Here is a 14,946-nt window from a genome sequence, read left to right as displayed (position 1 = left end):
CTACAGCCCCTGTGTAACCAACAGCCCTCCTCCCCAAGTTCCATAGCCTCCTCACCCAGACGCCCAAGAACACGGTGGGGGAGCCTCCGGCCACCCAGTCACTCCACCCCAGATGATTGCCCTCCTCCCCCACCCATCCCGGGCTACCTTTGCAATTATCCCCCTAGTTGTGTGATGAATTAATAAAGAATGCATGAACGTGAAGTAACAATGACTTTATTGCCTCTGCAAGTGGTGCTCACAGGGGGTAGGGTAGGGGAGGGTGGGGTGGTTGGTTTACAGGGAAGTAGAGTTAACCGGGTGGGGGGGGGGAGGGGCGGAGGGTTCATCAAGGAGAAACAAACAGAAGTTTCACACTGTAGCCTGGCCAGTCACAAAACTCGTTTTCAAAGCTTCTCTGATGCGCACCGTGCCATGCTGTGCTCCTCTAACCGCCCTGGTGTCTGGCTGCGCGTAATCAGCGGCTAGGCGATTTGCCTCAACCTCCCACCCCGCCATAAATGTCTCCCCCTTACTCTCACAGATATTGTGGAGCGCACAGCAAGCAGCAATAACAATGGGGATATTCTTTTCGCTAAGGTCTGAGCGAGTCAGTAAGCTGCGCCAGCGCGCTTTTAAACACCCAAATGCACATTCCACCACCATTCGGCACTTGCTCAGCCTGTAGTTGAACAGGTCCTGACTCCTGTCCAGGCTGCCTGTGTACGGCTTCATGAGCCATGGCATTAAGGGGTAGGCTGGGTCCCCAAGCATCACGATAGGCATTTCAACATCCCCAACGGTTATTTTCTGGTCCGGGAAGAAAGTCCCTTCTTCCAGCTTTCGAAACAGAGCAGAGTGCCTGAAGATGCGAGCATCATGTACCCTTCCCGGCCAGCCCACGCTGATCTTGGTGAAACGTCCCTTGTGATCCACCAGGGCTTGCAGCAGCATTGAAAAGTACCCCTTGCGGTTTATGTACTCGGTGGCTTGGTGCTCCGGTGCCAAGATAGGGATATGGGTTCCGTCTATGGCCCCACCACAGTTTGGGAATCCCATTGCAGCAAAGCCATCCACTATGGCCTGCACGTTTCCCAGAGTCACTACCCTTGATATCACCAGGTCTCTCATTACCCTGGCAACTTGGATCACAGCAGCCCCCACAGTAGATTTGCCCACTCCAATTGATTCCAGACTGACCGGTAGCTGTCTGGCGTTGCAAGCTTCCACGGGGCTATCGCCACTCGCTTCTCAACTGTGAGGGCTGCTCTCATCCTGGTATTCTGGCACTTCAGGGCAGGGGAAAGCAAGTCACAAAGTTCCATGAAAGTGCCCTTACGCATGCGAAAGTTTCGCAGCCACTGGGAATCGTCCCACACCTGCAGCATGATGCGGTCCCACCAGTCTGTGCTTGTTTCCCGGGCCCAGAATCGGCGTTCCACGGCATCAACCTGCCCCAGGAACACCACGATTTCCACATTGCTGGGGCCTGTGCCCTGTGAGAGGTCTATGTCCATGTCCATTTCCTCATCACTCTCATGGCCGCGCTGCAATCGGCTCCTCAGCTAGTCCCGGTTTTGCTTTGGCATGTCCTGGCTCTGCATATACTCCAGGACAATGCACGTGGTGTTCATAGTGCTCATAATTGCCGCGGTGATCTGAGTGGGCTCCATGATCCCAGTGCTAGCTATGGCGTCTGGTCTGAAAAAAGGCGCGAAAGTAGTATCTGACGGACCAGGGGAAGGAGGGAGAGAGGGAGGGAGGGAGGGGCGAGTGACGACATGGCATACAGGTACAGGGAATTAAAATCAAGAAAGGTGGCTGTGCATCAGGGAGAAACACAAACAACTGTCACACAGAATGCCCCCCCCCCAAAGACTGAACTCAAAAGCCTGGGTTTAGCAGGCCGTTGATTTGACGGAGGGAGGGGGGAAGCAAATGAACACAGAACAAATCTATTTTTTACATCTTAAGACGACGGTGCAGCATGACTGATAGCCCTTGGCATCTTCTGGGTGCTTGGCAGCAAATACTGGGCGCTTGGCAGTAGCCTTCAGGCCTATTGCACGATCTGCTGCTCAGGGAAGACTCTGCTAATGTGCGATGATCCAACAGGGCGCTTGGCAGAAAATGGCATACTACGACTGATAGCCATCATCATCATTGCCTGGGGGACATACGGAGTTCCAGCCACTGCTGGACTGAACGTGTCTGCCCAGGTGCCCATGATCGACAGCCACTGCTGTACGACGAGGACGGTTACCAGTTGTAATAAACCATCTACTGCCAAAATGCAAAAGGCAAGGGCTGGTGCAATGCAGCCCCACGGCTGCCAGCACCCAGATCGCCGATGAAGGCTACCAGTCATGCTGCACCGTCTACCGCCAAAAGGCAGTTAGCTGCTGCGTAGCAATGCAGTCCCACGTCTGCCGGCACCCAGATGACATATGGTGACGGTGAGCTGAGCTGAGCGGGCTCCATGCTTGCCGTGGTATGTTGTCTGCACAGGTAACCCAGGTAAAAAGGCGCGAATCGATTGTCTGCCGTTGCTCTGACGGAGGGGGAGGGGCCTGACGACATGTACCCAGAACCCCCCGCGACACTGTTTTGCATCGTTCGGGCATTGGGATCTCAACCCAGAATTCCAATTGGCGACGGAGACTGCGGGAACTGTGGGATAGCTACCCATAGTGCAATGCTCCGGAAGTCGACGCTAGCCTCGGTATTGTGGACGCGGTCCACCGACTAGAGCACTTAGAGCATTTTATGTGGGGACACACACAATCGGCTGTATACAACCGATTTCTATAAAACCGGCTTCTATTAATTCGACCTAATTTCGTAGTGTAGACATACCCTGAGTCCTAACATGATTTTAGCTCCAGATCACAAATAGCTACAATCAGAGATTAATGTTTCATATCACTAGAATGATGGGACCTCATGCTGTTCGTAGGGCATAAGGCTTTGGGTTCTAGTTCTTGCTGTTTGAGTTAGATGCTAAAATCAGATCAGACTTAAGTAAGGAAAAAGATGGCAATCAGAATGGCATTATTTTAAGACCTGAACCCAATCATCCTTTCCATGCTTGAGGCATGCCTTATCCTGTTAAAAAATAGGGAACTTCAGCTTCCCAGCTGTATAAAATGTTTTGGGCACCAATGGCTCATGAGATAATGGCCTTGAAAACACTCGGCACTCGTCTATAGCGAGTCTCAGAGCAACATGACACCGCGGAATAAAAACTGCACTGTTCTATAACTAGTACTTTAGACTCACCGTTGCCTGGCTCGAAGGAGAATCCCAATTTAGTTCACCACAGATAACAATTAAACACTGCCATAATGCCAGGTCCCGGGGTGAGGAAAAGATGAGATAGGTAGGGAAATGGTGGGAATTCACAATATCCCATCAAGAATGACTGCAAGTGAACCAAGGTTTGGAGAGGGGAGGGATCCCACTGTAGGGTAGTTAAGCACTGAAACAAGTTACCTAGGGAGCTGGTGAAATCTCCGTCTTCAGAGGTTGTCTAACCCTTTCTTTAAAAACACTTGTCAGACATGGTCTAGATAATACTTAGTCCTGCCTCAACGTAGGGGACTGGACTAGATCTATTGAGGTACCTTTCCAGTCCTACATTTCTATGATTAAGTACCCCAGCAATTGGTGACCGCAAACCACATTCATTCACTGCTTATTCATTTTGATTGTAGACTAGATGAGGGCATTGTTATCCTGTTTGTCCTGTAGACTAACAAAGCATGGTCCCAATCACACTAACGTTGCTACAAACTGTTTATCCTGTGTGCATCAGTGTTTCAACCGGTTTCATCGGCTAACGAGAAGCTGGGATGCTCAGCAACAGGCCATTTTTCTAGTGCAGATGGGAGTCTGAAGGCTGCTAAATAAAAACAAACCATTCTATCAAGGATGCAAGGCAAAACCAGTGCACAGGAGAGGGCTTGCAAATGAAAAGGAGACATGTTCCATACTGGCGACTAATAGCTGAACAGCCTGCTCGTGAAACTGACAGCATTACCCTCTTGATGTTTCAGCACAGCCTAGCAGAGACAATGTGAATTCAAACCCTGAGATTGGATGATTAACACCGAAAAAATGATCTCAGGTTCAAAGGAGTACACTGTGCTACTGTCATCATGGCTTATTTGGAGAGCTGGTGCTCTGAAGAGGAAGGAAACCTTTGCTTCTGTCTCTATAAGGCAGTTCTCAATGGTGAGAGACTAAAGCATGATTCACAACAGGACTATCTAGGCTTCACGTTGGGTAGAACTCTCACATATTGTGACCATCTTACAAATACAGCGACTAAGGTCAAAACGCACAACCACCTGCTCAGAAAACTGGCCGGAATGAAATGGGGCACCAATGCCCAAACATCATGCACTTCAGCCTTGGCACTTTTATTCAGCGGCGGATATAGCGCTCCAGTATAGGCTCGCTCATCTCACACAAAGATGATCCACGTACAACTTAATCCACCATGCATATTATTTCAACTACTCCTCTACCATGGTTACCGGTTCTCTACAATATTGCTCCGTTCAGTGTTCACAGAGAGGAAAGCATAGCCAAGCTAGTGATGAAATTGCGTGATATGCCACATCTACTGTTAATTAAAGACATTTTTAATCCACCGCATGGTCATCTGCCTTCCCCATCACCTGTTGTGGATAAGTTTACCAGGAGAGGGATTTACAGTAGAGGATGCATGGTGAGTTTCATGGTCCGCAGAGAAAGTGACAAATAATTATCTTGTCTTGGACCCACTCAATGCGATTTACCGCAAAGGCAATGGAGCCTTCTGAACTGGTTTCATACCAGACATGGAATTTGTGCTGCAGCAGAATTTCGGTGGTGTTTTAGAGACCGTCCACTATGTCAATGTGGCCAGCCACAACTTCCTGAAGATCTTTGTGCCTTGAACATCGTTGATAAGAACGTTGTGGCTTTGCTTGACCAGACTGCATATGCCAAATAAATAAGCGCCTGACCAGGTAAACCAATCTTCAGTAGGACAAGAGAAACCAGTCCAGCACAAAACCTGAAAGACATCCCTCACTCCATGTGCACCGTAGGGCATTAATCACAACTGCACCAAAGCCAAGTGCTCTACAGTGAGGTAACAGGAGGAAACCAGGTACAAGGCTGAGGTTAGAAAGGTCTTGCAATTGAGAAAGGGTAAAGATAAGACACCCTTGCTTTTTCCGCTTCCAATGGGGTTTGATCTATCACCCTCAAAACTTGCATTGTCAGTGCTCACCACAAGCTTTTCTTCCCAAACACATTCCAGAGATCCCAGCCCCCAGAACACCAGACCACTATTAAATTCAAGCTCTGCTTTCAGTAGTGCTCCAGTTGATAAAATCTTAGCAAAGCAATACTGCAGGGCACAGAAGAGCGTTCAATGCCACGTATTATCAGTTGAAGTGAGGGTTACAAAGAAACCTAAAGCCTGTGCGCACTTCAGAGCAGCGAAGGATTAGCATAGAGTAGTGAATTCAGCCACAGTCAGCAGCAGAGCTAGGCAAGATTGTTTGCGAACATATTCACAATCTGAACTGTGACTCAATTCTAGCCACATTCATTCCTTTTTGGTCGTTTTGCCATGAACATTTAGGTTTTTTCCGATTTGCTTAAATGTCTGGGGAGCAGCTTCTATTCAGGCAAATGTCAGTATTAACATGCAAATAAACATTCCCTCTCAAAATGCTCCCACAGCCACCCCTGTATGTGCTGGCTGCTTGGGAATAAGGATGTCAGAGACAAGACTAAAAAGAGGGGGAAAGCCAGTAATTTGAAAACATGGAAACATTAAATAAAAGCGAGGGATCATTCAGCACAAGCAGCTGTGGGGAATGATTAGGCACCGGACAAAGTATTGTGAACATGTCCATCTGCAAAAACACGGAACTAGTATGGCCAGGCAATGGATCGACACCTAGGGACAACCATGCTGTAAAACCCCCACTACTGAAAGCAGAGGCCAGAGAGATGGATCTGCTGGCATCTGGGAGCCATCAGAATACTGTCTAAAGGCAGCTGACAGGGAGAGCCATCAGACCCACCACAAGCTAAAAAGAAACAAAGTTGGCAAAGCAGCACTGCAAGTGAGGGAAAAGGGGGAAGGAAGCAGAGATGACTTGGTATAAGTCTGCTAGACAGCCAATAAATCTGGCCTTTATATTTCTCTCTCCTTTAGTCATGAAGAAACCCAGCTATTTTTAAATCTGGGGTATAACATACTTAGCCAAATATGATAATTATTCTGTGCAACAGAGGACAGGAAAAGATCTTAAATGTCCCAAAATTGACTAAACCAGCTTAGCTCCTAAGCTTCTCTGTAAACTGTTCCCCACCCTGTCCCTGAAAAATTCCACACTCCAAGGAGCTCTTCAGACAAGGTTCCTGTTTACAGGTGTAGTTCAGCCAATCCAGGGAGCAAATGCATTGAGACTCTGTGACCAATCAAACTGCTCAAATAGATACACACAGGAGCAAAGACACAAATAGTTCACAAAAACCTCAAAGTTGTTTGCAAAGCCTACAGGCTAAACAGTTATGAATGTGACACTGATAAAATCGTGATCTGTTTGTGGACAGGTCATGAACAGAAGAGTCACCACAAACAGTTCTGCCAGCTCTGCTAAATAAGGTAAGCCACCGGACACGTCAGGAATCAAGCCATGCTAACTGCTGAGGCTCAAGAGCACGCTAGGACGACACAGGAAGTTCAAAGGCCAGCAAGTCTTAGGGGAGCTTGGAACCAATTGCAGCAGTCTGCTGGGATCTCCAGTGTACCAGGCCAGCTTATTCAGTTCCTCCTCTCCAGTCTCCAAGAGATGAGGAGCATGGTACCTCCCTAAAGAGGCAGCAGTGTCAGCAAACAACATGTCCTGTCCACTCCTCCTAGATCTGAGATTGAGGTTTTATAAGTTTCCTGGTGCCCTAAATCAGCTCCAACCCATAGGAGAGTGAAATGACATACTGCAGTAATATACAGATGGGACACAGTCCCTGGGAGAGAGCTTGTGCTTCCAGCCATGATGAATATGTAAAATAGCTCTATGGTAGCTCTGAATTGCCACAAAGAGGCATCCAGGTGTGTCTTCAAGTCCTGAGCTCTTGCCCCTAGGCCAGCAGGGGTTGCAGCACAGCCCTCCCCGGACATCACATCTATTTGACAAACTGAGGAACAGTACAGCCAGGCTCCAGAGTGAGCCGCAGTCAGTCAGTCTTCCTTAGCCAGAAGGGTGGCGGTCACAACTCACAGCCTGGAATGTGGAGGGAGTAAAGCTGAGGAGAGTGGGTGAACCCGACAGGCTCTAAAATGGGCAAGGGTTCCTTAGGGGGCACCAGGCAGTGCTCTTTGAATATTGCACTTTGTTTTGTAACATCCACCTGGGACCCAAGCCAATGTTTACCAATGCTTAGACAACAGAGCAGCCTAGGGATGGGGAAGGGCAAGGAAACACGTCTATGTGGCTTCTCTGTGCACATGCAGTCCCCCAGCAGAGGACCTTTAGAAGACAGCTGTATTAAACCGTACGGAAAGACAACATGGAGGGAAGCTGCTCTGTTAGTGGACGGAGAACAGTGCTGTTCTGCATCTTGGTCAAGAGCTACCAACAAGTTTTCAGTTCTTGCCACCTCCAGAGTCACCAAGAATTCAGCTCTGTCTAGGGTCCAAAGAGCTTACTGAATGAGAACAAGTGTTAGCCCTGCCTCCCAGCAGTACCACCTTATCACCATCAGATAACCCTAGCATGATGGCAGCACTAGCCCAAGGCACATCAGTCTCTGGCGCCAGTTCATAAACTCCCCTTTATCTAAAAGATATTGTAGAAAAGCAAAATTTGGTGCCATGTGGTAAAATAAAAGCTAGTAATCTGACTCCCTCAGAATGCTCCTTTTATACAGTGGAATGCTCCAGAGTGGCCTCTACCCCATTGCCTAGCCACATATGTTGGCAAGTGCCACCACTTTACTTAGGCCTGGCCATGGAGTCTTGCCATAATGCCACTCACTACAGCAGTGGCCCCCAACCTTTTTCGTCGGGCGGGTGCCAGACGACAAGACACGGAGGACCGTGGCGGCGGCTCCATCTGCCGAAATGCTGCCGACAAGCGGCAACGTCAATAGGCATCGCCACTGAAATGCTGCATCGCCGCCGAAATGCCGCCAAAAATTGGCGGCATTTCGGCAGCGACGTCTCTGGATGACGCTGCTTGTTGGTGGCATTTCGGCGGATGCTTGTCCACCGGCCAGTACGCGGGCGCATTTAGACGCCATGGTGCCCGCGGGCACCGCGTTGGGGACCCCTGCACTACAGCCTACGGATCAGAAAAGTCACGTCTCCAATGCAGTTAATAAAACAAAGTAACTTCGTTCATGCTAAGCAAAATCATATTCAGACATCCCCATCCGAAACCGCAACCACACTTACTGAAACTGGTTCTCCCAGCACCCCAATCCAGTGAGCAGCACTACATATCCCTCATCCCGTCATCAAACTAAATGGTTGTCAATACAGCAAGAAACAGTATGTTTAAAGACCTACAAGCTACAAAGCTGAAATTATGGATTTGAAGTAGGGAGCTTGGAAACAAGCTTCAAGAATCCTCTTGACCTGCTTTCTAAGGGATTTCAGATACTGTTGGAACACTCTTCTTCTCTCCTCCTTATTCAATTCCGGTATTCCACTTTGTTAAACTGAAGTCATTAGCATCACAAATGTACCAAGCACTGACAAACTCAGTAGCAGTATAGACACATACACCTGACTGATACTCTAGGCCCCAAACCGATAGTCTGAAAAGTAAAACATTAAGGATGAGACAAAGCCCACAAAAGGATGTTCTGAGTTAGTGGGGCTGTAGTAGCCCTATTGTTTCCGGGTACCACAGCACAATTTAGCAAAGGGTCCCAGACCTGAGAGATGTTACATACCCTGGGAGGTCTTTGAAAAGTTAGCGCAGTATGCATAGTGCTGCACAGCCTCCGATACAGGATCCAGTACTGCAATGCCTAGGACAAGCAATCTTTATGGGTGCTGTGGCAGCCACAACACAGAACCTACATGCTTTTGTGGCTTTAGGTCTCAGCCTGAGCACTCTCAATGCAGCTGTGCATCTAACTTCTCCCTCCTCCAGCAACAGGGAAACAAGCACAGACATGCCTTCGACATCAAAATGAGGCCTTGGCAAATTCTCCAGCACATTGTTTTGGTATGGTGTGGTCATGTCATCACCATAGGCTTACCGTGACATTTGATTTTTACACCACTACGGTGTTGGTAGACATGGCTGCGTACTTCATAACATTATGATGGGAAATAATGACCATTATGGTGTGCAGCACAGAAATGGCTTGTCAAGATCAAGAGCTCTGCTCTCGGGAGTCAACCAGCAAGTTTATGTGATTCTGCCATCTCCACATGAGATGGACCTAGTCCACCTTAAGGACAAACTAACTGTGCCTTAGGGTGCTATCATAATATAAATATTTACTCCTCCTACTACTACTAATGCAGTCCAAATTGGAATCCCTACCATGGTTGGCAATTTCCTGGGGGAAAAAAACAGTTTAGGACAGGGTGGGTTAAACTGGGAAACTTGGAAAAATAACTGCACCAGTGTCCAGCAAATTCAGCAAGCATAGAATGAATCTTTTCAAACTTTGGATACATCCAGTCAAAACTGAGGACTAGGCTTGGTCTATCCACTACAGAATGCTGCATGGCCAAATGGACCTGGACTGGAAGTTTGCAACTCTACATGCTTCTGATTGCTTAATGCATCAAGCCTACAATTCTGCATTAATGGTGTTTTCATGTAATCAAATGTTTTCGACTCCTGTATACACAATATTGAAAACTGAAATATGAGTCATAACATGCATAACTTCTTTAAGAAAATGCCAAATCAAAATATATAGACATTTCAATATTCAGTACATATTAGTATTAATCCTAATGCATTTTACTTTTTGTTTGTACAATCATAAATTAATGTACAAATCTACTATCTTATGCAACCACAATTTGAATATGTAACTAAAACTAAGTGCAACATGGTGTGCATTAATGGAACAGTTTTTAAAATAGAAAATGCCTTGAACTGGGATTAACTAGTTTTTCACTGGGTGATAAAAAACACCTCTGGTAAATACCATGCCATGCCTAGCCCCTACGATCCAAGCTGGCAGAAGGCCCCTATGAAGCTCTTTTGATAAACAGTCTCATCTCCTGATTTCAGTCCTCACTGGTGAAAGCAGCACCCTTCCTAAATGAGAAACCATGCCCATGATTTGATTTTGATTAGGTTCCTCACTCTCCTTCCCACAATCCCCTACACTGCCTTGTATCCAATGTGTCCTCACACCTGCACAGGGGTCCTGTATTATACCAATTTCACCCTATATCGTTCTCCCCTCTGTATAGCTACACTTGTGTTCACACTTCAGCCAACAGAAAATATTTGTACAGCAGGTGGGCATCAATTTCCTCCTGGCTAGCTCATCTACACAAGCCAGGTGATAAGAACCAGATGTAACAGTCACCATGCTTGCTAACCACACAACACTACATTAGTTTTTCCCCTCTCCTCCTAACATCCCTAGCAGAATCCCATGTCCCCCAATGCGCCCTTTAATTTTGCTCCCAGAAAAATGCTTAATGTAGTGATAAACGTACAACAGAGGGCTGGATGGGATTCAAACTAAGTAGTCAACACTACTCGCTGAACTTCCTCTTGGAGAACATTGTAAAGTGACAACATTCACATTCTGCTTCTAATACCATGCACACAATGTACCACGTCTGCTGTGCTTCCAGCCGTTCCTGCCCTATGGAGCATGACGTTGGATTGGAAAATCAATCCAAAGTCAGCCCATAGGAACCTATGTTATTTCAATGGCTAGATTTAATGGGAAGAATAGTCTGATTTTGGCATTCTGCCTCCAGCACTAGGATTTCCCAATCCCACAGCTGTTGCCTGTCACTAACCCCGATGGTGTAATCAGCCTTCAGAAAACAACCTAATCAAGTGGAAATCCAGGGCCCGGACTGATGGTAGAAGATACACAGATCCAACCTACATTCACAAAGGCCTTGTTTTCTTCCCTTTAGATAGCTGCTCTTCTCACTGCACACGGATAGCTTCTGGACAAGATGACTGACCTCCTCCCAGAGCTCAATTACTGCTACTCCTTTTCATCCAGCAAACGTTAATAGTTGAAACATAAGGTTCAAGCTCTTCCAGAGCTCGGATTTGAACAGCACCGCCCTTTGCTACACTTCCAAACATTGAGGGCTAAAACCAGCATTAGAAGTAGGATTTGTATCAGAATATTAGTCACTAAGCCAGCCCTGAAGTGTCCTGATTTCTCAGTTGGGCCTTTCAGGAAGCTGGCTGGCTTGTGTGAATAAAGCTAGGGAGCGTCTACACTTGAAACAGAACAGCGGCACAGAAGCAGTACTGCACCTGCAATACTTTAGCACTTCGGTGTAAACATCCCTACAGTGATAGGAGGAGTTCTCCCACTATCCAGAAAGGTGGTAGACAGGTTGTCAAGGCTGATTCCCCACTCTAGCACTTCAAGTATAGAAGGTGGGGGCCCGCAAGGATTCTCAAAATTAATACTGGCCACTCCAGGCTTGTAAACTCCCAAGGTTACAGCTTCTCTCTGACCTTGGATGGGTAGATGCTGCCACCACCCAAATGCAAAAACAAAAAAAAAACCCTTCTGCAAACCCAAAAAAGCACACTTGGGAATTCCTTCCTGTGGGGTATCCTCAAGGTAAATTTTATTAAAAACAAAAAGAAAGAAAATACATCTGGAACTTAGGCTTTTTGCTAGATCATAAAAAACTATTACAAAAATTGAGCATCAAAATAGCTCTCTTGAGGTTCAGCTTAAAGGTTACAAGCAAAACAAAAGCAACTGGGGTTAGCACAGAGGAGTCCACAAGCCAATAAGAAATAACCCTAATCATGTCTTCCTAGACCTTCCCTGACTTACTTACATATCTGGGGTTTCAGATAAGCAATCTCTAGGTATGAACTGATGGTTTTTCATACCTGGCTTAAAGCTTCCTACATCATAGTTCAGCCCTGTTCCTGCTCTGCATCTCCTCTCCTCTCTCTGGAGAACAACAGACCGACAAAGGGAAAGTTTTTTCCCCCCAATTTTAAAAAGTTCTAGCCCTCTCATTGGCTCTTTTAGTCAGGTGCCCACTCCCTTCTTTTTACCTATGGACTTTTTTAACCCTTTACAGGTAAAGCAAGTAGAGAACAGCTTCCAAGAGGGATTTTATAGCTAACTGGCTGGCTGGGTGTCCACAAAAGGGAGCTCCCCTCCCTCTCGTTTATCACACAAGTCAACAGGAGAATTGTTCCGTCAACCTAGTGCAGGGATTAAGTCGGTTTAACTACGTCGCTCAGGGGTGTGGATTTTTCACACCTATGGGCAATGTAGCTGGGTCAACCGCACTCTAGTGTAGACCAGGCTCTACAAAGTAGCAATTCTCAGTGATTAATGACCCACGTCACTCCCTCATTCACTCACATTCCCCTGTTTAGCAAAGCTTCCACATATTTTGACATGAGTGAATCCTTGAAGGGAAATACTTCAGTTTATGGGCTGTCCCCTCCCAGACTTGAGAAACAGAGAATTTTCCATTTCCCCTGAAGTTAAGTGATACAGGAAACCAGTCCAGCTATCAAGGATGTTGCAATATCTGTTTATTCAGTTCCAGCAGTCTATTAGTTATTCAGACATTACTGAAACAAAGGGAACACTACTGGATTTCAAACTGCATTAGAGTCTTAGTACTTCTCATGTTGTCATAATTACCCATACAAAACAGCATAGGGAGCAGCTACATTCCTATATGTATTATTGGCTTGCCACCTGTTGACTACACAAACATAACAACTCACCACATATCTGCCTATTATAAATGTCATCTGAGTGACCTCTAACCCTTCCAACAAGGAAGACTGAGCAAAACAGAGCTAGTAAACACATATAAAACACTGGAATCAAATTAGAGCAGTGCACTTACCCATCTCTACCTTTACTGACAATCTTCACTTCAAAGTAATAAATGCCACAAGCTGCAGGGATGGGGTGTGTAGCCCTGACTGATGCAGCATCTTTGTGATTTTTCCCATGACCTAGGAAAGAGTTGAATAATGAGTACTTAATGGGCGCAACGTCCTAGGCCCTTCATTTCAACAACACCACATGAACAGAGCAAAGGACTTCAACAGCAAAATTCATTCTGCATCTGAGAAATTAGAAGATGACTCCTCAGTCAGTTAAAAAAGACACAAGCCTGCACTGCCACCACGTAAATAACCTACAATATGTGCTCCTGCAGCTTTCCCTTTGCCTACCCTCTTAAGGTGCTGAGAAAAAAGCATAATGCTACCCTTGGTTTTGAAATCTCAGCACCCAAAACAAACCAATTGTGCAAGATGGAGATGACATCAGTGTTTAGTAGGCTGAGGGGCGATGGTATGCTCAGCTCTCTCTAGCTATTCTGGAAAGGCAGCCTCCATCACAGTGGGGAGGGAAGAAACACAAAATCGTGAGTCTTAGAGCTCTGCACTTGACTGGTTTCCTATGAACTCAAGTGATGGAGGTACCCAGGCGGGAGCCCCTTTAGCCAGCATCGTGAGGGGCTGGCAGAGACAACAGGAGACCCTACGGAGGCAGAGCCTTACAGCGGAGAAGCCAGGCCCCCAGCGAAATGACACCGCAAAGTGTTATATAAGGCAGGAACAGGGGGGTTGGGCTCAGCGCCGCTTTAGCTCTCCCTCGCCCGGGGAAACCCGAGGGACGGCTCAAACCCCAAACCTCCCCCCCAAAAAAAGTCAGAGGGGCAGTTCGGCGGGGTTTGTGGTAGCGACTGAGATTGGGGGGGGGGGTGGACACACGATCCCCGAACTACCGCCCCTCTGCCCGGCCCGGTTCCGCTCCCCCTCAGCCCGGGCAGGGAGAAGCCCGACTCCAGGTCTGCCCCCCCGGCCCCTCTTCCCAGGGAGGCGCGGGCTGCGCCCAGGCCCCCGCCCCCCGCAGCGCCCCGGCTGCCCTGGACCAGCCCGGTGCCGGCTCCCCCCGGCCCCAGCACCTCGGGCTGCCCCGAGGGCGGCCGGGCTCCCGGCCCGGGGCTCCCGGCGCGGCTGCCGGCACCTTTGTAGTGGACGCGCAGGTTGCCCTGCGAGAGGCCGATGTAGTTGTACTTGTCCTTGGGGCTCCAGGAGCGGGGCAGCGGCGTCTCGGCCTGGTTCACGGCCGGGTAGAGGCGGCGGAGGCGCTGGCTCAGCTCCTGCTCCTCGGGCGGGCACGGCAGCCCCGCGTCCCCCCCGTGCAAGCTCCCTGCGCCCGGATCCGCCATCTTGGATTCGCTATTGTGTCACCGGACGGGGAGCGAGGCCCAGCTCCCTCCGCCAGCCAATGGGCTGCGGGCCCGGCCACAATGGAGCCGCGGCCCCGACGGGAATCCGAGTCCGCTCCCCGCCCCTGACAAGCCGCTTCCCGCACGCCTGGACTACAGCTCCCGAGAGGCACCGCGCCAAGGGCCCCGCCCCTGCGCTGTGGCGCATTGCACGCTGGGAAAGAGAGTGCGCTATAGCTGCTGTCCACATTGGCAAGGCGGCGCAAGGCACTACAAGCCCCAGAACGCCGCTGGAGAGCCAGGCACGGCGCCGTGTTCAGAACTGTGCCCCGGGCATACCGGTGTGGGGACCCCCATAACCTCCGTCCCGGGCAACACCCTCCCCCAGGGCTAAACCCCGCCGCACACACCAACCCTGGTCCCGCAGGGTAACTACCCCCTGCGTTCTCCCCTATAGCCGGCCCCCCGCCTTCCTTAGGGTACCCCCCGCATCCTCCTCCGCCTTGCCTAACGTACCCGCCCTGCATCCTCCCCCCCACACACCT

General features: G+C 48.7%; 1 protein-coding gene across 2 annotated transcripts in view; it reads right to left on the bottom strand.

The window, feature by feature from the left end:
- Positions 1-14,401, bottom strand: part of LOC112115018 (ran-binding protein 10) — a 150,944-nt gene extending 136,543 nt beyond the window's left edge. For both annotated transcript variants that reach the window (XM_026653844.1, XM_026653845.1), the window contains exons 1-2: positions 14,197-14,401; positions 13,064-13,175 (exon numbers count right to left, since the gene is read on the bottom strand). In XM_026653844.1, coding sequence (XP_026509629.1) covers positions 13,064-13,175; positions 14,197-14,401 — 317 coding nt within the window. The remainder of the gene's footprint in view (positions 1-13,063; positions 13,176-14,196) is intronic.
- Positions 14,402-14,946: the final 545 nt, after the last annotated feature.

This window comes from Terrapene carolina, unplaced genomic scaffold (assembly GCF_002925995.2).
Source record: "Terrapene carolina triunguis isolate 2854851 unplaced genomic scaffold, T_m_triunguis-2.0 Scaffold166, whole genome shotgun sequence".
In the NCBI taxonomy this organism is placed as follows: domain Eukaryota; kingdom Metazoa; phylum Chordata; order Testudines; family Emydidae; genus Terrapene; species Terrapene triunguis.
Note: the sequence above shows the minus strand (reverse complement) of the source record. Positions and strands in the feature narration are given on the sequence as shown.